This window comes from Crocodylus porosus, unplaced genomic scaffold (assembly GCF_001723895.1).
Source record: "Crocodylus porosus isolate Cpor-Errol unplaced genomic scaffold, CroPor_comp1, whole genome shotgun sequence".
NCBI lineage: Eukaryota > Metazoa > Chordata > Crocodylia > Crocodylidae > Crocodylus > Crocodylus porosus.
This window is the reverse complement of record NW_017728911.1, coordinates 20,203,958-20,229,744: the sequence shown is the minus strand read 5'-3', so window position 1 is coordinate 20,229,744 and position 25,787 is coordinate 20,203,958. Positions and strand designations below refer to the sequence as shown.

General features: G+C 41.8%; 1 protein-coding gene across 3 annotated transcripts in view; it reads left to right on the top strand.

Moving 5' to 3' along the window:
• The window catches only part of TMOD3 (tropomodulin 3), a 52,886-nt gene that overhangs the window by 25,488 nt on the left and 1,611 nt on the right, over positions 1-25,787 (top strand). For 2 of the 3 annotated variants that reach the window (XM_019533573.1, XM_019533574.1), the window contains exons 4-10: positions 14,158-14,280; positions 14,642-14,731; positions 15,274-15,404; positions 18,267-18,374; positions 19,861-20,004; positions 23,709-23,853; positions 24,904-24,973. In XM_019533573.1, the coding sequence (XP_019389118.1) occupies positions 14,158-14,280; positions 14,642-14,731; positions 15,274-15,404; positions 18,267-18,374; positions 19,861-20,004; positions 23,709-23,853; positions 24,904-24,959 (797 nt within the window). In that variant the 3' untranslated portion in view covers positions 24,960-24,973. The remainder of the gene's footprint in view (positions 1-14,157; positions 14,281-14,641; positions 14,732-15,273; positions 15,405-18,266; positions 18,375-19,860; positions 20,005-23,708; positions 23,854-24,903; positions 24,974-25,787) is intronic. The other variant, XM_019533575.1, reaches the window with a different exon arrangement.

Sequence of the window (25,787 nt, the reverse complement as noted above, 5' to 3'; positions counted from 1 at the left end):
AACATATTTAGGTATTTAGTATTTATTTTATACTAAAGCTTCCAGATTGCTTTAAAATTGTAAATACTTCAATAAAACATGTTATGGGGGTGAAGGTTGTAGCCGTATTGGTCTATGGACATAGGCAGACAAGGTTCAAAAACCCTTCATCTGGCTAAAGAAGTTTCAGCAGTTGGTGTGTGCTCTTCCTGGGTGGAATGAAAAGTAAAGAAGCCAGAGGCTGGGCTGCTGACTGCCTGTCTTGTATGCCTACCAGCCCAGCCTCTGGCTTCTTTACTTTTCATTCCACCCAGGAAGAGCACACACCAACTGCTGAAATTTCCTTAGCCTGACAAAGGGTTTTTGAACCCGAAAGCTTGCTTAATAATTGCTTTCCAACTATTTAAGTTGGTCTAATAAAAGATATCAGATTCACACAAAGAACCTTGTCTGTCAATAAAACATTGTGCTCAACTGACACTCCCTCCCTCCCTCCCTCGCTCTTTATTTTTCTTTTATTTAATCTGAGAATTTGTAATTTTTAAACAGAGTAAACCAGGATCCCTGGTGAGGGGCATAGACAAATCTGTCTGAATTCTCTAACAGTGAAATGTGATGCTTGATTGTCTCGAGTGTAATGTGAAAATTGTTATGATAAGGCTTGAAGTCTGTTTTGAAGTCTTCAAGTAGAGGGGGGCTCTTGCTATGCAAAATAACTTACTTTACACTAATATTTAGCTGCGCCTTTCAAAAGTCTGAATTCTTTTTAGCCCCTTCCCTCCATAGCCACTCCAGTTGGCAGAGACACATGCTCTGCTTTGTTCCATCAGTCTTTTACCCATGGATTTGTTGGTCCTTGTGTTTTTCCTGTTCTAGCAGTAAATATATTGAACAAAAAAGCTGGAGTACTCTGTTGCTGTTTTAGATTTGATGGGCCAGTTATATTGAGTTGATCTAGATTTACTGTTCATTTGTAGCATCAAGGTTTCTGCTGGAAAATCCCTCAGTTGCAATTTCAGACAAGTCCCTGGTATTAATAGTGTCAAGTATCTTTTTAATGTAATGTGCGAGGAAGATTGTGGTAGAGAGTGGGGTGAAGTAAAGGGCTGCAAGAGGTACTTTAGTACACACTGATGCTTGTCTCATGCTTGTTTGGCAGGAAAAAAATGCTTTCTTCTGCGATACTTTACATACAGTGATGTAGTTATGTACTAAAAAAATGATGTGTTTCTGGATTTTACTCCAGCAAAAAACAAGTAGTAATATTGTCTCTGAAAGCCTCAGGGCTCTGTGAGGAGGAGTTTTCAAAATAGATTAGCATTCAATTATTTTCAGAAGATGAGTACAACATGTAATTGCGAAACCAAAGACTTCCTCCATTCTGTTGATGAAGGATGATGGTAAAATGTATTTGACCATGTAATTAATCATTTAGTTTGACTTACTAATGTCATGTTGATGGGCCTGAAGATTGGTCCAGATATGTCTTATTGGCTTGATTTTTTTTTTCTTTGCTGTATAAGAAAATGTTAATGTAAGAAGCAGACAAGTCATCCTCATGCTTATGCTCAATGGTTTGATCCCCAAATTAACCAACAGCAACAGTGATTTGGGGTCCAGTCTTTTTGACATTCTGATAATCACTTAACACTAACTTCAGTGAGAGTTGAATTGAGTTCAGCATTTTTCATGACTGCTGCTTAATGAGTGTTCAGGTAAATGGCTTGATCAATATTGTACTTCCATCTGAATTCTGATGCATGCACTGCAAAAAGCCAAAGAAAGCCAAAAAGATTATAACACATATATCAGAACATGCACTAATTGTCATGCATAGAATCATAGTACATGAAAAAGTGTTTAGAGGTCAAATATATTCTGTAGTCTAGAAAGTTTGGGGTTAGAATTGATTCTGAAAAATATAAATTTATTCTTGCAACAGGAGACAGAAGGACAGATTGATTTAAAAAAAAAATCACTTCAGTGTTGTTAAAATAACCATCTTTGTAATCTTCCTTTTTGAATACCACTTTCATTGCTCTTTGAATTATCCGAGATGGTTTCCAAACCAGCAAAGTATCATGTTTCCTCACGTGACCATATCTCTAAATGGAATGTTCTGAATAATATGTTTAATGATTTTCATGCAAGCTGTTGTAGGCTGATGTGCACATGTATCCTGTGTTTATTAGTGTGTGTAAAGAAAAAAAATCTCAAAAAGCTTTGGCAGTGGTCCGGTAGTTAGATCATTGTTTCCCAAGACGCAGAGGCCTTATCCTTGAAGTAACTGAATACAGCACTAAATCTTTTTGAAATATTTGCTCATTACCTGAAAGAGGAAGGGGGGAAATTAAGCTGCTTTCACATATACAATATAAACCTCTGAACTCAGAGCAGCTTAAAAGCTGGGCTCGACAAGATGAAACGTGCTGATAACATTCTCTGAAAAGTTTAGTCTCTACTAGAGCTTTGCTTCATGCCAGAACTGTTCCAAGCACAATTCAACCAGATGGAGTTGGCTGGGCTAAAAAGGTGATGGACCTGGCTTAAAAGCAGCAGCCCTGCCCAAGCAACAGCTGAAGATTTAGAGTGGAGCCCAAAGTGGCAACTCCAAGTGTGTGAACAGCAACAGCTTTTTCCTCATCCTCACACCTCTAAATGGTTTTGATCAAACTAAGGGCATAAAAACCAGCCTTTTCACAACCCGTTTTCCTGTTCCTTTCATTTTACAGATTACCATGAGGCTTAAGTAAGGCACTGATGGAGCAAAGGGTCGCTGCATACAAATGAATTAAATCCTGAGAAACAGTATTTCATACCTTTTATCTTAGAGAAAATTAGAGTTGGAAGGGGCTTCAGGAGGTCATTCAGTCCAACCCCATGCTTAAAGCAGGACAATCCCCAACTAGATCATTCCAGCTAGGGCTTTGTTGAGCCGGAGCTTAAAAACCACCAAGAACAGAGATTCCACTACCCCTCTGCGTAAGCTGTTCCAGTGCTTCACCACCCTCCCAGTGAAAGAGTTGTTGCTAATATCCAACCTAAACTTCCCTTGCTGCAACTTGAGACCATTGTTCCTTGTTCTGTCATCTGTTACCTCTGAGAACAGTCCAGCTCCATCCTCCCTGGAAGCACCTTTTAGGTAGTTAAAGGCTGCTGTCATATCCCCCATCAGTCTTCTCTTCTGAAGACTAAATAAGCCCAGTTTCCTCAGGTTCTCCTCAGAAGCCATGTGCCCCCACTCTTAACCATTTTCCTCTGTTGGCCTCTTTCATATTCCAGATGTGGCTTCACCAGTGCAGAATAGAAGGGAATAATTACTTCCCTTGATCTGCTGCCAACATTCCTGCTAATGCAGCCCAGTATGCTGTTAGCTTCCTTGGCACCGTGGGCACACTGTTGACTTGTATTCACCTTATTGTCGACTGTAACCACCAGGTCCTTTTCTGCAGAGCTGCTGCTTAGCCAGTTTGTCCCAAACCTGTACTGGTGTGTGGGATTCTTCCATCGTAAGTGCAGGACTTTGCACTTGTCCTTATTGAATTTCATGAGATTTCTTTTAGTTCAATCCTTCAATTTGTCTAGGTCACTCTGAATGCTAACCCCACCCTCCAGCATACCTCCTATTTCCCCCAGCTTGATGTCATCCATGAACTTGCTGAGAGTGCAATCCATCCCATCTTCCATATCATTAATGAAGTTATTGAACAAAACTGTCCCCAGGACTTGACCCATGGGACACTCCACTTGATACTGCCTGCCAGCTAGATCTTGAACCATTGACTATTACCCTTTAAGCCCAATGATCCAACCAGCTTTGTGTCCGTCTTACAGTTCATTCATCCAACCCATACTTCCTCAGCTGGCTTTCAGAAATGTTGTGGAAGACTGTATAAAACACCTTGATCAAGTTGAGGTATATCATATCTACTGCTTTCCCCTCATCCACAGAGGCATTTTTCTTGTCATAGAAGGCAATTGGGTTGTTCAACCATGACTTGCCTTTGGTGCATTCATTCTGACTGTTCCTGATCACCTTGTTCTCCTCTGGTGCTTCACAATAGAATCCTTGAGGACCAGCTCCATGATTCTTTCTGGGACTGAGGTGAGGCAGACTGGTCTGTAGTGCCCTGGATCCTTCTTCTTCCCTTTCTTAAAGATGGGCACTATATTTGCCCTTTTCCAGTTGTCCAGGACATCCTCCCCCCCCATCACCATGAGTTTTCAAAGATAAAGGCCAGCAAACCTGCAAGCACATCAGCCAACTCATTGGTCTCTGCAAACAACAACTGCACACCAGAACAAACGCACACCAGAAATCTATCAAAGACAAGAATACCCAGTTACCTGTGGGGGCATGTTTCTCACAAGATAACCACTCTATCCAATCTCTCAGTTTTAATCCTTAAAGGAAACTTACAAAACACTTCTCAGAGACAAGCTATGAACTCCACTTCATCGGCCTCCTGGATACTAAAAATCATGGACTAAATATAGACCTTGGATTTATGACGCATTATAACCTGCATGACATCTGACTCCCCAGGTACGTCTCCACTGTTCATCCCCCTTCTCTCCCCTGCACCCAGCCTGTCTCTCACCCACTGACTCCTCAGTTTACATCTTCACTGATTGCCCGTCTTGTATGCAGACCAGCCCAGCCTCTGGCTGCTTTACTTCTCATTCCATCCAGGAAGAGCACACACCAACTGCAGAAACTTCCTCAGCCTGATGAAGGGTTTTTAAACCTGAAAGCTTGCTTACATTTTTTTCCCAACTATTCAAGTTGGTCTAATAAAAGATATCAGATTCACCCAAAGAACCTTGACTGCCTATTGAATATTTCAGTCTTCTCCTCATAGTCTGTCACTAGGCTGCATCTCTCATTCAGTAAGGGACCCAGACTTTCCCTGATCTTCCTCTTGTTGCTAACATATTTGTAGAAACCCTTCTTCTTACCTTTCATGTCCCTTGCTAGCTGCAACTCCAGTTGCGCTTTGGCCTTCCTGACTTCACCCCTGCATGCCCAAGCAGCAGTCCAAGCTTCCATTTACTATAAGCTTCCTTTCTGATATTTAACCTCACTGAAGAGTTCTGCTAAATCAAGCTGGTTGCCTGCCATGTTTGTTATTCTTCCTGCACATCGGGATTGTTTGTTCCTGCACTCTCAGTAAAGTCTCTTTAAAAGACGACCAACTCAAGCACCATCCAACAGTTCAGATCTATCATCTTTGGAACCACTCTTCAGGTAGTTTAAGGCTGCTATTAAATCCCCTCCCAGTCTTCTCTTCTCCAGACTAAATAAGCAGTTCCTTCATCCTCTCCTCAGAAGTTCTGTAACCCACTCCCCTCACCATTTTTGTTGCCCTCCACTGGACTCTCTCTGATTTGTTCACATCCTTTCTGTAGTGGTTTTATTGTTGCTTATTACAAAAACTGGGAGAATGCCAGTGGAATTTGCTGAAGACACAAGCCATGAAGACACATACTCAATATAGAGCAAGATCACAATAACATACAAGACTAATGGGATGTTTTTAAGGATTGGAGTAAGAGAAATGAGATGAACTCCCACAACAGAAAATGCAAAGCCATGCACTTAAGAACTAACAAGAATTTCTGCTATAGACCAGAAATTATCATCTGGAAACAACTGAGGAAAGGACTTGAGTTCACTAGTTGATCATAAGATGAGTATAAGCTGCCAGTGTCATGCAACCATGAAAAGGTAAATGTGATCTTTGGACATATCAGTCAAATTGAGTGCCTCAGTGATTGGTCATGTAGCTAATTTTGTTCAATATCTTCATCAGTGGCCTGGAAGATGAGATTTACTGCATTTTCGTTTGTCTTGAAAATCTGATCTCCTATCGAAGGATGGCTTGCTCTGGTATGATCTACTTTTGCTAAACTCATGATTCATTTTAACCTGTTTTCCAGTGACCTCCATGTCTGATTATTTTCTTCAGAATTTTTCCTAAACCCTTAAAGATTCAGCACAAGTTAATGTGACTGGAGTTGTCTTGATCACTTTCTCTCAGCAAATTTAGCATCTATATTTCACATTAACGGATCATATGGTACTGCTGTAGACTTGATACATTAGCCAAAAATACTTCTACCTGGATCTGTGCTTTCATTTGATTGGGCATGTATGGAAAAAAACTTTGCAACATCAATAGTACAATATACCTGTAAGCGTTCCTTGCAAATTAGGTCAGTAGTAATTTGGATAAAAGTGCCATGTATTGATATACTTAGACTATTATATGTAGGACGCGACTTGACTCATGGGTGTATATACTAGTATGCCATGCCCAACTTCACACTACAGTTTAAAATAAAAGGGTATGCTTCTCTATAGCAGTCATTTTTTATGCTGTGCACACAGGGATGAAAACTCTCCAGTTGAAATGTAGAAGGACATATATAAGTCCTCATCAAGTTACAATTGCAGAAGAGGAGTAGAACTGAATTACAAGGCTTAATTGAGAAAGATGTATATTAAAAGAAATAAAGAAGGATCAGTCTTAACTGTTGAATTTTCATGCCCTAACTTCTGCTTCCCCTGGAGTTTTATGAAAGCTGGTATTTCTGTCAATGCAGGGTGGTGGCTAGAGTTCAAACCTTTAGTCATTGTGCTTAAGAGGAAAGAAAAGTGTGTTAGTTTCAACTGTTGGCTAAACAGAGTGACATTTAAACTAATATCCTATATTAATATATGGGATGAAATAATCACCATCCACCGCAGGGTGTCAAGGGCCTGGAGCAAGACAATAGCCCTTGACTTCAAGAGGGCCAACTTCAATGAATTGAGGAGATTGGTAGGAGAGGCACTGGGGTCCTGGAGGGTAGGGGAACTGGGTGTCCAAGACTAGTGGTCGTTCCTTAAGGAGATGATCCTCTGAGACCAAGGGGTGACAGTCCCAACGAGAATCAAAGGGGGCAAGAGTGCTCAAAAGCCCCCCAGCTCACCAAAGGCATTCAGGAACACCTGAAAGCCAAAAAGGAGGTGTACACCAAGTGGAAGGGAGGGGATATCACCAAAGAGGAGTACACCTCCATCACTCGGGTCTGTAGGGGGGCTGTTAGGAAAGCTAAGGCAGATACGGAACTAGGGCTAGCAAGGACAACAAAAAGTCCTTTTTTAAAATACATAGGCAGTATGAAGAAGGCACTGGATAACATGGGGCCCCCTGCAGGATATGCTAGGCAATCTGGTGATTGCACCAGAGGAAAAAGAAGACCTTTTTAACAATTTCTTTGCCTCCATTTTTTTGTGCGAGGACTGGGACTCCCCCACTGAGATTCAGGATGAACTTGGGAGAGACTCTGCCAGGCCTAGGGTCAGGGAGGACTGAGTTGAGGAACTTGTGGAGGGGCTGGATGCGTTCAAGTCAGCAGGTCCAGATGCTCTCCACCCCCGGGGTGCTGAGGGAATTGGCAGGGGTTATCGAAGGGCCCCTGGCATGGCTTTACGAGCACTCATGGTGCTCTGGCCAGGTGACAGATGACTGGAAGAAGGCCAGTGTGGTCCCTATTTTCAAAAAAGGGAGGAAGGACCCAGGCAACTATATAGCCCCGTTAGTCTTACTTGAATCTGGGGAAGCATTTTGAGAAGATTATCCAGGAGCACATCTGGGAAGGACCAGCAGGGGGGAAGATGCTCAGGGGCAACCAGCATGGGTTCATTAGGGGCAGGTCCTGTCAGACCAACCTGACTGTCTTCTATGATCAGGTCACAGAGTCATTGGATGCAGGTGTCGCGATGGAGGTAGTCTTTCTGGACTTCAGGAAGGCCTTCGACACTGTCTCCCACCCCATTCTCATTAAAAAGCTAGGTGACTGTGGCATTGCCTATACAGTCGGATGGGTTGCAAATTGGCTGAGGGGCCGCACCCAGAGAGTGGTAATGTACGGGTCATATTTGACCTGGAGGGATGTGGGCAGTGGAGTCCCCCAGGGCTCAGTCCTCAGGCCCTTACTGTTCAATTTCTTTTTTACCGACTTGGAAGGGGGGGGTGAAAAGCACCCTGTTCAGATTCTCTGACAACACCAAGATTTGGGGTGAGGTGGGCATGCTAGAAGGGAAGGACAGGATACAGCTGGACTTGGACAGGTTACAGCAGTGGACAAATGAGAACAGGATGGGATTAAATACTGACAAGTACAGGGTGCTGCACTTGGGCAGGAAGAACCAGCAACATACTGATAGGTTGGGGAACTCCCTTCTCAAAAGCATGGTGGCAGAAAGAGATCTTGGAGTCATTATCGATTCCAAAATGAACATGGGCCACCAATGTGAGGATGCGGTCAGTAAGGCTAACCACACCATGTCATGCATCCACAGATGCATCACAAGCAGGTCTGGGAAGGTGATCCTTCCCCTCTATGCAACACTGGTTAGGCTGCAGTTGGAGTACTGCGTCCAGTTCTGGGCACCGCACTTCAGGAGGGATGTGGTCAGCATCGAGAGGGTCTAGAGGAGGGCCACTGGCATGATCCAGGGTCAGCAGAGCAGACCCTATGAGGAGAAGCTACGGGCCTTGAACCTGTTCAGCCTTCACAAGAGAAGGCTGAGAGGGGATCTGGTGGCCATCTATAAACTTACCAGGGGGGACCAGCGGGGAATGAGAGACCCTGTTCCCCTGAGCATCTCCGCAAGTAACAAGGAATAATGGCCATAAGTTGTTTGAGAGTAGGTTCAAGCTGGACATTAGAAGGCACTACTTTACAGTCAAGGCGGCTAGGACCTGGAACCAACTTCCAAACGAAGTGGTGCTGGCTCGTACCTTGGGTCTTTAAGAGCAGGCTTGATAATTACCTAGCTGGGGTCATATGAGCCCAGTATTCTCTCCTGCCCTTTGGGCGGGGGGCTGGACTCGATGATCTTCTGAGGTCCCTTCCAGCCCTAATGTCTATGAATCCTGCCCAGGGCAGGGGGTCGGACTTGAAGATCTACTTAGGTCCCTTCCAACCCTACTTCTATGAATCCACTTAGAGGGGCTAAACTTTTATCCTTAGGTTAGAATAGATTAAACACTATCCTTGTGAATGCAATCTATATAGCCTTTGTATGTTGTAAAGTCCATCTTCCACAGCATTGGATTACAAAGCGGTTGTCAGTGTGCTCATAAAATGGTACTAGAAACACCTATCTTAAGCTAATTCCTTAGCAGGGTAGATCTGATTTAAATCACTGGTCAGGAAGCTTCAATTTAATCATTGTTTTCTATGAAAAGTACATTCTTGTTGGTTGATATAATTCTTGTTCAAAGCTACAGAAACAGGCTTCAGGATAGCCAGCACATGTTCTACACTTCTTTTTAGCCCAATGTTGAGGACTTTGGCTATGACAATTCCATCTATTTGATTACAGTATTGTTCACAGATTGTCATCAGATTAGGCCAATTCTCAATATATCGCTCAAAACAGTCCACTACTGAGTTCCATCGCACATCTTGTGGGACAGTTAGTTTGGTTCCTCCTGCTTTCTTCAGAGCAGCCACTGCAAAGTGGTTGTTACAGGAGTATTTTGTAATTTCAGTGAAATTCTCCTCAATATTTCTCTTTTTATTTCTACTGTTGCTTCCTCCTTGCATTTATCTCCAACCTTCCTTGCCCAGATCTACCCCACCCTCAACAGTCCTCCATTCACTTAATTGCTTGCAACTTTGCACTTTTAGAGAGAGGTAGGGGCTTGACATGTAACTTGCAGAAAGACAGTAGTGCTGATGGCTACCTAATCAGGTCTGTTCTCTCTCATTTTCATACACAACTGTTAACAAGGCTGTGGTCTCTGGAGAGAAGTCCACAGTTTGAGAACTGAAACTAAGCATCACAGAGATGCTTAATGGGATCTTCTACACTGAGCACTGAGTCCCATTGGGTAGAGTGGTATTCTTTAATCTTTACTAATCTATAGAGGAGCCTCTGGGGACCCCGTAAGATTGGGCCCCTAATATAGTCCATGTCCTGTTGTGACCTATTTCAAAACTTTTCTAAAAAAGTTACATGAATATATTATCCCAAATAGTAATGAGAAGCTATAATCCCTATTCTGGTGGTGATATCTTTAAGCTTTAAAATAAATTAATACTATCTTTAGAGGTTTATTTTTAAACAAATCATCTTTAAAAAAATAAAAAATGTGATTATATCAACAAAAATCTGATTTAAATTTTAAAAAATTATCCACCCTGTCCTTAAGTGATTTGACCATTTATATGAATTTTCAAAAGGGAATTAAATGGAACCAGCTTGTTTGTTATACATCTGTTTTCTCCATTTAAAAAACAAATCTTAATTTTACTTTTGAAAGCATGGACTGCTACGTAGACAAACCATAAATATTTCTATAAATACCTGTATTTAAAATGAAAAATATAATGCATGACATTAGTGAAGAACAAATTTGCATTTTTCTTATTTTGGAGAAGACTGTTGCAAAATCTTACCTGCATATCATTTGTTTAGCACAGATTTTTTTTCAAACAATATAGTTCTTGCTTAAGGCATTAATACCATGTACTTCAATTCAATATATGCTTTTAAATGTTTTGATTCAAATAAGACCAGTTTCCAAAGAAGAGCAGACTATTTCAGTCTGCTACATCAAATATGACCCAATTATCTCCGGCCCAATGCTGTGTGGCTCCTGGTCCACGTGCCATCGGGCTGGGTAGGATCCATGCCTACATATGGGACTTCCAGCACTCCAGTGGGAAGCCTCATGCGAAGGTCAGCAGAAGCCTCCCTGTCCTGATGGCATGCAACTCCATGCTTCCGTGTATGGCTTCCCACCGGCCCGATGGCACGTGGTTCCTGGTCCACATGGCATCGGGCTGAGCTGGTCCTCCACGTGGGACTTCCAGCTCTCCAGTAGGAAGCCACACATGGAGGCATGGAATTGCATGCCATCGGGTGGGCAGACTCTGGCCTCCACATGCTGCTTCCCATGGAGTCCTGGAAGCCCCATGTGGAAGCACTGAATTGGCTGACCCAACCTGATGGCACACAGCCCATACCCACACGCTCCCCCACCCCGTCCCCACCTGCAGGCAGGAGCTTCCCTTTCCACTTACCCAGCTGTCCAGTCGCACAGCTCTGTGCCTCCACATCATGGAGGTAGAGACACAGAGCCTGCTGCGGTTAAATCATGCAAAGTTATGCAATTATGTGTGGTCATGCTATTTATGCGCAAAATTGCTCAGTTCCCCAAGGTGTAAAGTGTTCACTGGCATTCTTGGTGAGAGACAGTGTTATTTTAATCAGTAATGGCTTTTAGATGCAAAGTTTTAGGTTGTAAGTAGTGCTTTCAGTAGTGCTTCATCTTTTCTCTCCTTTCATGCTTTGTGAAAAACCCAGGCACACAAGAAACACTGCAGCTGGCTTTACACAGTGCTGCTGAATGCACAAAATAAATGAAAGAATAAATCTTTTTTGCAGTCTCTTGCTATTAGTCATGTTAGGTGTTTCTTCAAATGATAGTAGAGAAATTCAAATGGATTTTTTTATTTTAAGTCAACTGTCACTCCTTAAGTTTATATTCAATGAATTTACATTGTGGTTTTGCAACACGAAGATACAGGCTCACTGGCACAGTAAAAAGATTTGTGGCTGTTGCTAAGAATTCTTATCTTTCACTTACAAGATCCAGGTGTGTGGGAGCTGAGCATCCATGGCTCTAATTAAAATCATTTGGAGCTATTGACATTTCTGAGAATCAAGCTCTAAATATTTATAGTCGGTAGTTATCTCAGGGAAGCTTTAAAAGTAGTTTTCTGTTTTCTTTTATTTCTTACATTGACTTGTCAACTATTGATAGATGCAAAGCATTATGTTAGGTACAGTCCTATTTTATAATGCATGTCTTCTTTAATATTTCTATTTTCTGTCATCAGTAGTTGAGAAACTGACAGCAAGTAGTATCAGTAAGATGTAACTTCATTTAACGTTATTGTCGTTGCTGTTAAAGTAATACCAGTTAAAAACATTAAAAGAATGTCCTTGGGTGTCTATAAAAATAATACAAACCTAGTTGGCCATTGAGGAAACAGGAAAAGGCAATTAACATGCACTGACTTTTATTAAACTGCCAGTTAGATACTTTTTAAAAAATTAATTTTAAGGCTGTTCAATCAAAATCGGAATGTTCACCACCAACAAAGTGTATAACTGAATATCTAACATTATAAAGCTTCAGGTAGTCTAGGACAGGGATGGACAATTATCTCAGCTGGAGGGCCACTTAATGAGTTTTGGTGAGCTGTCAAGGGTAGCCCCACCCCACCCCACCCCTGGGGTCACCATCTTGGGACTGCAAGTCCTGCCCCCTAACCCCTGACCTTTGCCACCAGCATTCCCTACCCTTGCCCCCAGAAGTAATCCTTTTGCGGGGAAGGGGGTTGCCATTTTGGAACCAAAAAAAATAAAAGCATGTATTAGAAGTCAAACATCTATTGTAACGTATTTTAATTTTTTTTAAATGTCCTAGTTTGTGTGTGTTTGCATAGTGTATATATAGAGAAAATTGCATAATAGCTCAAAAATAGTCTTACTCTTGTATGTTGCGTGTTGGGAGAGTGTGGGGTATGGTTGGGGGTATGTGCATGTGGAGGGGGTATATATGTGGGAAGGTTGAGGGTGTGGTCAGGGTACTGGGTGTGTGTGGGGTTTCTGGGGTGTGAGGGTGGGGTATGGATCCCCCCATAGCCTTTCTCCATGGTGCACAGCCCCCACTGGCAGCAGCATTATGTGGTGGACCCTCAGCATGCTCATGGCCTGCACAAGTGCAGTTGCCCAGTGGTGCATGGCTCCAGCTAGTTTTTGGAGCTGTACGTTGGCAGCAAGGAGCAGGGCCGGGCCAGCCCACTTCTATTGCACAGGGCTCATGTGCAGCTCCCGGGACTTGGGTGCTGCTGAGGGGAAGCCCCATGTGATGGAGCCAGCAGTCTGGTGCTGCTTCTTGCCATCACATGTCACTCAGGGAACTCCACCAGGAAGCAGGGAATGTGGTGCCCCACCACTTCTGGCAGAGTCCCATGAGCTGTGCGTGATGGTAGGGAGCAGGGCCAGGCCACTGGCTCCATCGTGTGGAGCTTTCCTAGCAGTGGCACGAGTCCTGGGAGCTGCACATGAGTCCTGCATGATAGAGGTGGGCCAGCCTGGCTCCACTCCTTGTCATCATGTGTAGCTCCCAGAACCGACTGGAGATTTGTGCCGCCAGTTGACTGTGCTCGTGCAGGCCATGAGAAGATTAAGGGCCTGCTGCCGCCACCAGTGACAGCAGGGGCTATGTGCCATGGCGGAGGGTGTATGTGGGGGGTGGGGGGAGGTTTCCCCATTTTGGAACTCACCTTCTCTCGCATCTCACAGACCCCACCCACGCCATGCTTACCTGAGCGCTGTGCTCCTGGTGCCCTGCTGGGCATGGGCCCCAGGCTCCTTGCTCCTGCCAGCCTCGTGTTCCACGCTCTCCCCCAGCTGCAGCTTCCCTGTCTGCTGCCTGGAGGAAACACTGCAGCAGGGACACAAGCAAGAGCCATTGGAGGCTCAGGAAGCCCAGCATGTCCCCTGGCAGTGGCAGCAGTGGCTCTGCCCAGAAGCTTTGCATGCCGGCTGGGGCCCTCCCATGCAGGAGGCTGGGAGCTGGGCAGCGTACAATTAATTGGTGGGCACCCGTAGGCCGGATGAAATGGCCTGGTGGGCCGGGTCCAGTCTATGGGTTGTATTTTGCTCACCCCTGGTGTAGGATCTCACCTACCTGATAAGTTCAAGGTACTTATTTTTTAAGTGTTTTTCTCTTCTGATGTTGTAGAAAACAAATATTTAATTTTTTATCAAGCTTTAAAAGGTTTTGTGTAAATGAGGGGCAGGATTCAGGTGCTTCAAAATCTAGATTAATCTTATTAATCCCTCTTATTTTCTTTAAACCATCCAAAATGAACATGGCAGAAATTGATTCCTGTATATGTAAGAACTGAATCAAATGCTGTGCTACTGGCATTCTTGGTTTTCATAATTTATTTCATGGTCATTAGTGTCAGTTCATGCTTGTTTCTATAAAGCTAGAGCTCAAATTGGAGACCTACACCTATAGAGTAAGAGGTTTAGCTTTAAAAAAGTAATTAATGTAATGTAATTTCAGACTCTTCTTTTCTTTTCCCACCACCAAGGAAAAATATTTATTCCCAAGAAGAAGACTGTACAGTCATATAAAGAAGAGAAAGTGTCTCTTGATCCAGAATTGGAGGAAGCCTTGACAGGTGCCACAGATACAGAATTATGTGACCTTGCAGGTTAGTTTTTATAGGGCAGCAGTGTGTGCATATTCATAAGTCTGATCCCACATACTAAATATTATAGCTTGAAGAGCTAGTTATCTTAGATGCTGGCCCATGGTATGTCATGAGGATTGAGCTGAGTTCTTGGCTATGGGTATAAGATATTTGAAGAACTGTGGGCCAAAGAGAACTAAAGAAGGATATTACTCTAGTTGAAGCAGTCTTTTAATTTTTAAAAATTATTATCTGGCTTAAAATGAAAATCATGTGAAGAAACGATTAATGGTTTGCAGTCAGCTATAAGTATTATTTCAAAAATACACTTCACGTTTCAAACTTAAGTAGCCAGAAACTATACAATTCTTTTCTTTTATAGCTATCCTGGGAATGCACAATTTGATATCGAATGCTGATTTCTGTGATATAGTCGGAAGTAGCAATGGTGTTGACAAAGAGAGCTTCTCAAGTAAGTAGTCAAGACTTAAATAAAAATCTGTGTATAGTAAGGATTATCCAGCCCTGTTGCTACTACTGTATTAACTATTTAATATACTTATTCTTGCTGCAGAAATACAGTTTAGTTTGCCAGATTTAGTTTACCAGATTTGAATCATGCTTGTTATGTGATATGCTAGTAGCAAGAATGAGAATTAAAAGACAAAAATCTTGTTTTGTGAAAAACTCAGAAATGAATGAACAAACATGTTTTATTTATGATTGAGTTTTACCTTTAAGATATGCTTTGTGACCCAATTTCCATCTGATTTCCCAAAAAATTACACGGGATGCTATCTAGAATGTAGCAGAGAAACTTTAGAGAGCTTCTGCATTTAAATATGGCCAAAAGAGGACAAGAGACTCTGGGATGCCTTGGTTTTTTTGGAGGAGGGAATGAGCAAAAAATATATTTTAACAGGTAGCTTATGACTGTTTAGACACAGTAGTTAGCATACATACTATTTGTTAAGTTAATAAATCAACCATATGATTTATTGTCTTACATTTTAGATATAGTAAAAGGTGAAAAGATTTTGCCAGTTTTTGATGAACCACCAAATCCCACAAATGTGGAAGAAGCGCTGCAGAGGATTAAAGATAATGACTCTCGTCTTGTTGAAGTGAATCTGAACAATATAAAGGTAACTGTTTGGAACTTTTAATAAATGCACTCTGTTTTCTAAAAATAATTTTTCAATATCTTCAGTTCAGTACTTGAAGCTAGCCCCTTATAGACTCACTTTTAAATGTAACAACTTTCTCAATACATTTTGAGTTATATAATCTCAGGGTAGGGACTTGGATGCAAAATCTTTATCCGGTACTGTTTACATGTCATCCATAAGTGTTATTAAGAGCATAGTGACACATGCATATAGCATATTACTTGATTCATATATGGTTTGATTAAAGTTGACCCTGCATATAAGTTGACCTCATACTTTCCAAATCAGCTTTAGGAAAAACATTTTTCCCCAATGTAATTTGACTGGGGAAATCAGTAGAGACTTCAGAAAAGCAGACTTTAACTCACTCAAGGAATTGATGGACAAGGAGCCCCTGGGAGGTCAATCTGAGAGGGAAAGGTGTCCAAGACAGCTGGTTGTATTTTAAAGAAACCTCCTGAGGGTGCAGAAATAAGCCATCCCAACTCACAGAAAGACTTGCAAGTATGGCAGAAGACTAGCTTGGCTTATCGGGGAACTCTTCAGGGAGCTAAAACACAAAAAGGAAGCTTACAAAAGTGGAAACTTGGACAAATGACTAGGGAGGAGTATAAGAATATTGCTTGGGCATGTCAGGATGAAATCAGGAAGGCCAAAGCACAATTTGAGTTGCAGCTAGCAAGGGATGTGATCGGTAACAAGAAGGGCTTCAACAAGTATGTCAGCAAGAAGAGAAAAATCAGGAAAAGTGCAAGTCCCTTACTAAATGGGGAGGCAACCTAGTGACAGATGATGTAAAATGTCTGAAGTACTCAATGCCTTGTTCACTTCAGTCTTCACAGGCAAGGTCAGCTCTCAGACTACTGCACTGGCAGCACAGTTTGGGGAGAAGGTGAGCAGCCAACAGTGGTGAAAGAACTGTTTAGGGACTATTTACAGAAGCTGGATGTGTACAAGTTCACGGGACTGGATGCTGTGCACTTGAGGGTGCTCAGGGAGTTGGCTGATGTGATTGTAGAGCTGCTGGCCATTATCTGTGAAAATACTTGGCGAATGGGAGAAGTCCAAGCAGCCTCCTGTCATCTGGTTCAGTGACGGGAGGCAGGGGAGAGCCTGGGTTGCGCTCCAAGCAGCTCTGCCGCCCCATGGAGCTCTGCCTGGTGGCAGGAGGTGGAAAGCAGCCCTGGCTTTCCCTGCCTCCCACCGCCGGGCTGCAATCCGTGGGGCTGCAGAACCACTTGGAGCACAGCCTTGGCTCTCCTCTGCCTCCCACCACTGGGCTGCTCTGAAACTCAAAATGTTTAAAAATGTTTAGCGTGCCCTTATTTTGTTTTGAAGCTGTTTTGAAGCTTTTTGTTTGGTTTTAATTTTGCTGTTTCAAGCTTGAAAAGCGTCAAAACAGCTTTGAAACAAAACACTCAGCAAAATTTCGCACAGGCCTAGTGGGCAGCATTAGATGTGCTTGAAGTAGGGCTAGGATTTAGAGACCTAGAGAAATTGGAGAATTGGACCAAATGAAATCTCATGAGGTTCAATAAGGAGAAGTGCAAAGGTCTGCACTTGGGGGAATCCCAGGCACAGGGACAAGCTGGGGACTGACTGACTAAGGATGTGGACAAGTTGGAGAGAATCCAGTGGAGGGCAGCAAAAATGGTTCAGGACTGGGGCACATGACTTATGAAGAGAGGCTGGGGGAATTGGGCTTATTTAGTCTGGAGAAGAGAAGACTGAAGGGGGATTTAATAACAGCCTTCAGTTACCTGAAGGGTGGTTCCAAAGTGGATGGAGTTGGACTGTTCTCAGTGGTGGCAGATGACAGAATGAGGAGTGGTCTCAAGTTGCAGCAAGGAAGTTTAGGTTAGATCTTAGGAAAACAAAATCTCTCATGAGGAGGGTAGTAAAACACTGGAACATGTTACCCAGAGGGGCTGTGGAATCTCTATCCTTGGAGGTTTTTAAGATGCAGCTAGAAGATGCCTTTTTATGGTATTTTTATGGAAGTTTTTTGAGGGGGTCCAGGGAAGATTGACTTATTGGACAATACAGCAAAAGTAGCTGTCTATAATTATGATTATTTCCAGTTATGATTGTGACTGACAAATTTTTAAACAGTATTTATATGAAACAATTTAATATATCTAAACCAATCATCAATAGTTTTGGTTTGCTTTTTTAATATGTCCAAATTATGTACTGTTTCCACTAAGAATACAAAATCTATGCCACGGTATAAGAATTGCATACATTAGTTAGACCAGACACAGTATGCACCCATAAAGCCAACAAAATACAATGTATTGCTATGATGTATACAAAAAGAATAACTAAGTTCTCATCATAGTCATCCAAAATTATTGCATTTGATTCTAATGGCCCAAAATGAACTTCTAGTCTACTTTTGTAAACCTAGTTAAGCAGAATATAAATATTTTAAACAATTTTGCATTCAGAAGGAACTTCTAGTTATTCCTTTCCCTAATCAATCTTTTTTGACTTGTGACAGCCCACTTCATGAAAGAGGCATTAACATATGCGTGCAGCCCTAGTAGAATATTCACCTTGCATACTTGCTCCTTCCAGGACAAGGCACTTTCTAACATTTCATATGTGGCACTGACTTGAATATAGTAAAGTGTATATAGGTGACTTAAGAAATTACCCTAACACTCTACTCTGCCTATTTTATGCACTAAACCTCTGCTGTGGGACTAGGTTCTTTGATGATAATTTAAAATTTAGTGTTTACATATAGAAAGAATAAGATAATGTGAAGAGTTGTGCTGGAAAAAAATGTTAATAGTGGAGATTCTCAAGAATGTAAAATATTTTTAATTCAAGAACATCCCGATTCCAACGCTGAAAGAATTTGCAAAGGCTTTGGAAACCAACACTCATGTGAAGAAATTCAGCCTTGCAGCTACTCGAAGTAATGACCCTGTTGCTGTTGTAAGTTGAACTGTTGTTTTCAGCCAATAGTATGTGGTTGGGAAGAGGCAGGGGGAAAATTTGATTGAACTGAAATCTATTTGAAAGTCCTAGTAATTGGAAGATTGTAACAATTTCATTCCCTTGTATTCAGAAGTAAAATATTGTTAAATGCACCCCAGCTGCATCTCATTGGGCAAGTATTTTACCATTTCATGAATATGCCAGAGTGCGTTAACTACAATATAAATGAAACTTGGTACTCCGGCCTTTTAGTGCTTTCTGTTTTGTGAGAGATTCTCAGGTAGACCTCGTTCCCTCCTAACAACTGATTTCCCCCTTGCTTAGATGTCAATGCTTCATTCCAGGAACTAGTAATGTCTACAGAACTTGGTTTAAAGGACCTCTTCTCTTAACAAATAGAGTTGTTAGTACCTGTATTATAAGATTTTGTGCTGAACACAGTTTCTGTAGCAGGTAGATCAAAAAAAATATTTCGTAACGTGTTGACTTAATATTGATATTCTGTCCTAATTGTGAAATTTTAAATCAAGGTTGAGTCTCAAAGTCTTTAGTTGGCTGGTAAATAAACTCAAATGCTAGATATTTGTATTCTTTGCTTCTGTACATTTCCCCCCCCCCATTAAGTCGAAACCTTTTATCCAGTAGTGCCTTGTTAACATTTCAAATAAATACAAAATCACAGACTTTCCTTCAAAATAAAGATCTGTGGTTCTGCATTAAGTTTTTTTTTCATTTCAGATTTGGAACAGAAATGAATTCGAAACATCCTGTGAATAAAGTTTTAGAAAATTTCTTTTTAGATTTATCAAAATAAGTTGTCAGTTAAACTGAAGTATTTTATTCAAATTTCTGATCTCACTGTAGCTTGTGTGTTTTGTAATACATATTACAAAAAACAAGTTTACATCTTAGTGAAATGTTTGGTTTATTTTTTTTAGGTTTTGTCAAAAAGATTGAAAGGTTTCCATTTTCCACTGAAACCATTTTCTAACTAGCTTGGTGATTGACTTTAAAAGCCATTCTCTTGCATTTTCTTCTTTTAACAAATGGCAGACATAAGTATTCTGGAAGTCGTATTTCCTGCCTGTAAATCACTCAGATCTAATTTCATCTGCTGTGTGAACAGGCTTGTTATATCTTTCATTGTTTACTTTGAACAGCTTTGTATCATTTCACTGGGTACCACAGAGCTTTCTGCAAAGCTTACAAAGTGGATGTGGTCCAATATGCTAATTTCAGACGATTTATATTCTGTGTAGGTTCTAGTTTGTAGCAAGTGAAGGACACAGACCCTTTAATTGTGTACTGTACCACTGAAACTTGTCTACATTGGAGAAGGCTGGTTGTAGAGTCATCTTCCATTCTCAAAAGGCTGTAAACTTATATTATGTGGTTACTTAAACTCCCACGTAATCCCTGCATGTGTAGCTGATTGTAGTGTCACTTGTAATTAAATCATAATGAATGTTTCCTGCATTCCAAGGCTTTTGCTGATACGCTGAGAGTGAACAAAACATTGAAAAGTCTAAATATAGAATCCAACTTCATCACTGGAGCTGGCATTCTGGCACTGACTGATGCACTAAAAGAGAACGAAACCTTAACAGAGATCAAAATCAATAACCAGGTAAGTGAGCCGATCGTACGTTTATAGTTGCATTGCTGCAGACATGCTGTTTACCCTAAGTGTGACACATTTGATAGAACAGATACTCATTTGTAATAGATTCACATACATTTCTGAAGACAAGCTAAGTGTCTTACAGGATTTGATATACTACTTTTTTTTATAACTTATTCATAAATCTTTGTTACAGAGTGTTTTTTCTAGCCAGAAGCAGGGATGTTAAAAATGGACAATGTTCATCTGAAATGGGACAAAACTTGGAGGAAGAGATGAATTCATAAAGCTCCCATGCATCATAAGTAATGATAAAACATGAAAGAGAGTGTCTGTGTATAGTGATGATCAAACAGTGTCTTAGGCAGGGCTGGCTAACTGGGAATTCTGCTGACCCCACAAAATAGAAATGCAATGGGAATTACATTTTAGCAGCGAAAGAAGCCGAGAGACCTTTAAAATCTAGGTTGAAATAAAAGGAGGTGGATGAACAGTTGTATCGTGTTACACTGCCTCCTTCCTCACTTTCTAGTGGAATGAAACTGGGTATTTGAAAGAGCCACGGCCTGGAAAGGGCACAGAACCTGGTACCTGACAACTGTGGGCTGTAGAGAGCAAGGATTCAGCACAGACGGTTTGTTCAGTTCCTCCTGGAGTTTCTCAGCTAATGTTACAGCCTTACAAAGGTCCAGGGCTAGTCATTTGATGAAAGGTGCCAAGTCTGTCTCTCAAGTCTTGGGTGCTTTCTGTTGTGAGAGAATGGGGCAAGATACCATATTTACTCAAATAGAGTACACCCCTGATTATTAAGACACCCCCCCCATAATTAGATTCCATATATGGAAAACATACGTTTGTTACAGTTTTCCAGGTATAAAATCTAAATTTTGGAGGTTTGCCTTGAATTTGTCCCCCTCCCACTGCTACAGCAGGGAAAATAAATCTGGGTAGCCCTTTGGTCGGGTAGCCCTTTGGTCAGGTAGCCCTTTGCTCTCTGTTCCCCCCCCCCGTTTTTTTCCCTGACAGCCCCTTCCCCCTCTCCGTACGGTATGACCCTGCTATCCCTGAGCACATGAAAATAAGAAGCGAATTTGAAAACAATAACCTTGAAATTAAGCATGGCAGTAGTGATTTGCCTATGGTACTTATAGACTGTTTATTCAGAATTGATGCACATTACCTCTTTTGAAAACTGCTGCAAGTTTTAGCACAGGTACTCCATAAACACTTGTTAAAAAGCACTTTGGCAACTACTTGTACACTACAGTACAAACTATGCATGATATTAGTCTAGAGGCAAAGGCTTGTGATTTTACCACATACTTCATTGGGCTGGGTCCCACCAGAGTCAACAGCATTTCAAACCACAGTGACCCCACAGCTCAACACTGCTTACTTAGTATGTGTGTGTACTCCAGATTCTCTCCCCTCCCAAGGATCCACGTGCTAATTAGCCCCCATGACTGGAACCGGGTGTTCCTGTGAAGTCCTGGCATGCTCTAAAGATTTATGTGCATGAGGCACAGGGCAACCTGATCAGGCTTCACCTCATGGAGGGTGGAGGCACATTAACTGTATGCACCGGGCTGAGGGGGGGTGGTGACAGGCATTCCGAGTGAACTGTATGCAATGCTGTGATGCAACATGACGAGAGAGAGTTGGTGGTCATGGGGACTGCACGCAGTGGGCACTACCGTATGTCTTAATTCATATGGGCTGCACTAGGTTCCCATCAGCATGTTTGTCCAATGTGCGTCAGGTGTTTTATAGTCAAGCTCAGTGTTGGCTGCATGACTGCATTTAATCAGTTTCATAGTTGGTTTCCATTGTTAAGCACATGCTGCTTTTGACGGCAGTTTAATGATAGACCATGTATTTAGTGAGATTCCCTTGTATGTGATTGTAAGAAGACCGGCTTTTTCTCTCCATGCCAGTGAGGGGGGAGGGGAGGTGTTGAGGACCTCATCTTGTATTCAAGTAAATATGTGCTTGTCGTTCTTCTTTCCTAACTATTGCCAGCTGCAGGAAGCTGTTGTGTGGTTCTCCAGCCCCATACTTCCAGTATCTGGACAGGCTTGTTTAAAATGTCTCGGCTAAAATGCCAACTAACACCTCTGGAACTTGCATGTAGACAGGACAGACTATTCTGGCCTGGGTTAGCTGGTCAGACGAAACATTAGGGCCAAGCCTAGGACCGATCATGACCATCTAACACTTGTTAAGGCATATTTTGCTTTGTCAGCAATCAGGTTTTAAAATGCATTAGCTAACACCTTTTCTCCCCTCTCACCCCCAAGTCTAGACAGATCCTTGTCAAATTTTGAAATGAGGGTTATTATGCCTTTTTTCTAGAGTGTTGTCCCTAGGGCTCCTATACATTTCCACAAATAAAGCCATAACTTTATTTCTTTCTTAAACGTTCTTACTGGGAAGCTGGGCTCCAGGCCCTTTCCGAGTGGGAAGCATGGAAAGTTGAAGGTAATTAATTGCCCCGTAGATGTCATTGCTTGGAATAAGGAGTGCTAAATATGTTATTCTGTTAACTGTTCCTGATGTACTTTAAATATTGGTTTGACTGAAGTGTTACATAGGCTGTAACTTCAGCCTGTTTTCATTGACTGAAGATTGTTTTAGCCCAGAACAGTCATGTCTACCCAGACAGCATTAGAAATTCCAGAGGAAAAGATTTGGTATCATCAAAAAATCCCATAACTTAATAAACAGTTTGAGGTCATGGTTCTTATGTCTTAATGAAAATGGTCAGTCCTTTTTCTTCTTAATTTTGTGTTCTAAATAAGCTTCAAACTTAGTGTTCTAAGCACGTAGCACCTTATCAGAGAGACTCCCCATTATATTGCATTTTTAAAAGAGAGATTGCACTTACTCCTCAGTTGTGACAGCAGTAGGAGAGACCTTGCTTTTACCGAGTAAGTGATACATGGGCGGAATAGGTCCACAAATTTGGATAACCTTTCCTTTCTTTTCCCTTTGTGATGGAAAATGTCTGAAGGCCACTACCAGCTACTATAAACAAGATAGCGTGGGACCAATGTTCCCTCTAAGGAGTAGTGGTCCGGGAGTGCGCCGCTTCGGTCCCGTGTGGGATGCTTATTGAAGGGGGCTGGAGGCTGGAGCCGAGAGGCTCGGGCTGAGAGGCTGGCGCGGGCTCTGCTGGCTCTGGGGAAGCACTCCGCTCCCCCGCATCAGGGCCTAGGAGTGGAGCCATCCCTGATGCAGGGGAGCAGAGTGCTTCCCTGGAGCCGACGGAGCCCCAGCCACACTTTTAGTTGTGCGCAGCTGTGCACGCGCACACCTTAGAGGGGACCTTGCATGGGACTCTTCCTGACTGTACCGTGCCCATAAGGATACACAGGAACTTGGGCAAGCTTGAGACGGGTACAAACAACAGTGTGCAGGAAGGGGACCATCTCTGGGAAGGAGAAAGATGGTGTGTAACTGATGAAAATATATGAATGTGGGAGTACTTCTCTAGGTGTAAGTTTTAAAAAGAAATTTTAAAAAATGCTCTTAAAGTTGGTGCCAAGTTGCTGTAGGGACTGGTGCTCTGAAGTACGTAGAAACACCTACACTCTGAACTTCTCTGATCAAAACAGAAATTGCTATCTAGAAGTGAAACATCTTCATTGTATAGTTATTTCCTGTTTAAAAAAATAAAAACCTAATATTGAAGTGTTAATGTCTGTTAACAGAGGCAGCAGTTGGGACAACCTGTAGAAATGGAAATTGCCAAGATGCTTGAGGAGAACACACAGATCCTTAAATTCGGATACCAGTTCACACAACAGGGACCACGGACCAAGGCAGCTGCAGCTATCACAAAAAATAATGATTTGGGTAAGACCAGTCTGTGGAGAGACTGTTGAATGACCTTATCAAGCACAGGAGTCAGGGTAGTTTTGCTTTGCATTTTAATAGATTTGCTCAGGATAAAAAGATGCAGGTAAAACTTTCAGTTTTCTTCTGCACTTGAGTCTTGCTTTCATTTATACTGTTTCTTCCTCTTCCTCACTTCTAATGACATCTGTGTCCCTAAGCTGGAGTCCAGAATTCTTCTGGCGGTAACATCAAAAATGAGAATTCCAGATAAGGTTCAACTAAAAAGAGCATACTGATCAGTAATTTCACATTTGGTTTGGGCCAGAATAAGTTTAGCACTTTCTTAAAAGGCCACTGTGAAATTGTGAGTTAAAAAGTGCAGCCTACTCTCTTTCTTCTTTTCCACTTCACCCCATTGTTTATTACTCCATTTGGGAAACTAATCCAGTCCCTGGTACCAGGATACATTTCTACAGAAGACTAACCAACTCAGTGAGAGATGAGAACTCAAGTCACTCCTAAAAGAGTACTCTAGAAATGCTAACCCTCTAGCTATAAATCAAATGAATATGAGAAGTGTGGTTAAAACAGGAATGCCTCTTTACCTTTTTCACTGTGTACAGTCTAAATTCCTGGTTAGAGAGATGCACCATGATGCAAGAGAGGCCATGAGCCAGGCAGCTTAGAAGATGTTGCACAAAAACTTGAGGGGGAAGTGAGGACCATTGTTTAGGGCCTATGGTGTAGAAAGCCTGGAAATGGGTCAAGAGATTCCATTTGAGGAAAGCTAGCCTGAGGGTGGTAAGGTTGCTCTAAGAGAGGCAAGGAAGGAGGAGGCATAGGAGAGGCCTCAGTTGAAGGATACAGGAAAGCTACATAAATACCTCAAGAGAGTCTAGATGTTGAAGCTAGCAGTTGGATCTTTTTCTCTTATTTTAAGTGCTGCTCTGCTTGTCTTGAACTTCCCTCTTTTTTTCCTATGAGTTCTTATTTCAGCATTTAATTGTTGGAAATCTATTTTTATATTCTCTTTTGATATCTTGCCTTTTTTTCCCCTTGCTTTCTTAGTCTGGAGTGTGCAAGTAAAAATTTCTGCAAATGCCCTTTCATCTCTCCAGCCCTGAAGCTACAGAGACAGGTTATTGTGAATACCCATTTGGGTATCGAGCACTGAAACTGTGATGTTAAAGTCTCACATCACTGTCTTTGTATGTTTCTTCTGAAAAATTGAGTAGACTTTCTCATGATTTTGTGCTGTACTGCACCCTGTTTTTGTTTGCTTGAGATTTCTGTATAAATCAGTTTTAACTGCATGATTGGAGAAGTCAGTAGTGTGAATGAAACATCCATTTTTGCAACCTAATTAGAAACAGATATTAATGAAATGTACATCAGTTTTACTGTAAAACAAACATACTCCAGTCATTCAGTGAACCCAGCATATTGTTTAATTCTAAACACCATGTGATCTTTATTAACTTTACTCACTAATCCTGTGTTGCTTTTGTAACATCATCTCAGGAGGTCTGCAAACCAATTCACTCATTTAACAATTAACTGAAGATTTTTATCAAGTTGCTGAGCATATCCTAAGATGTTTTTCACTAAATGTATGGTTCTTGGGGCATATTATAAAATTACTCTGTTCACTGTTGAAGAACAATCACTAATTAGAACTATAATTCACCACCTCTTAAGTTTGCTTACTAGACTAGAGTGTTGCAAGATTAGCACTTTTTATTTTTTACTATACAAACATTTTATGGTATTCATAGGTACCAGAATATATTCCAAGTTGCTAATGAATAAATTAAAAATCCTGGGTAATTTCATAGACATTAGGGCCGGAAGGGACCCCGGGAGATCATCGAGTCCAGCCCCCTGCCCAAAGGGCAGGAAGTCAGCTGGGGTCATAGGATCCCAGCAAGATAAGCATCCAATTTACTCTTGAA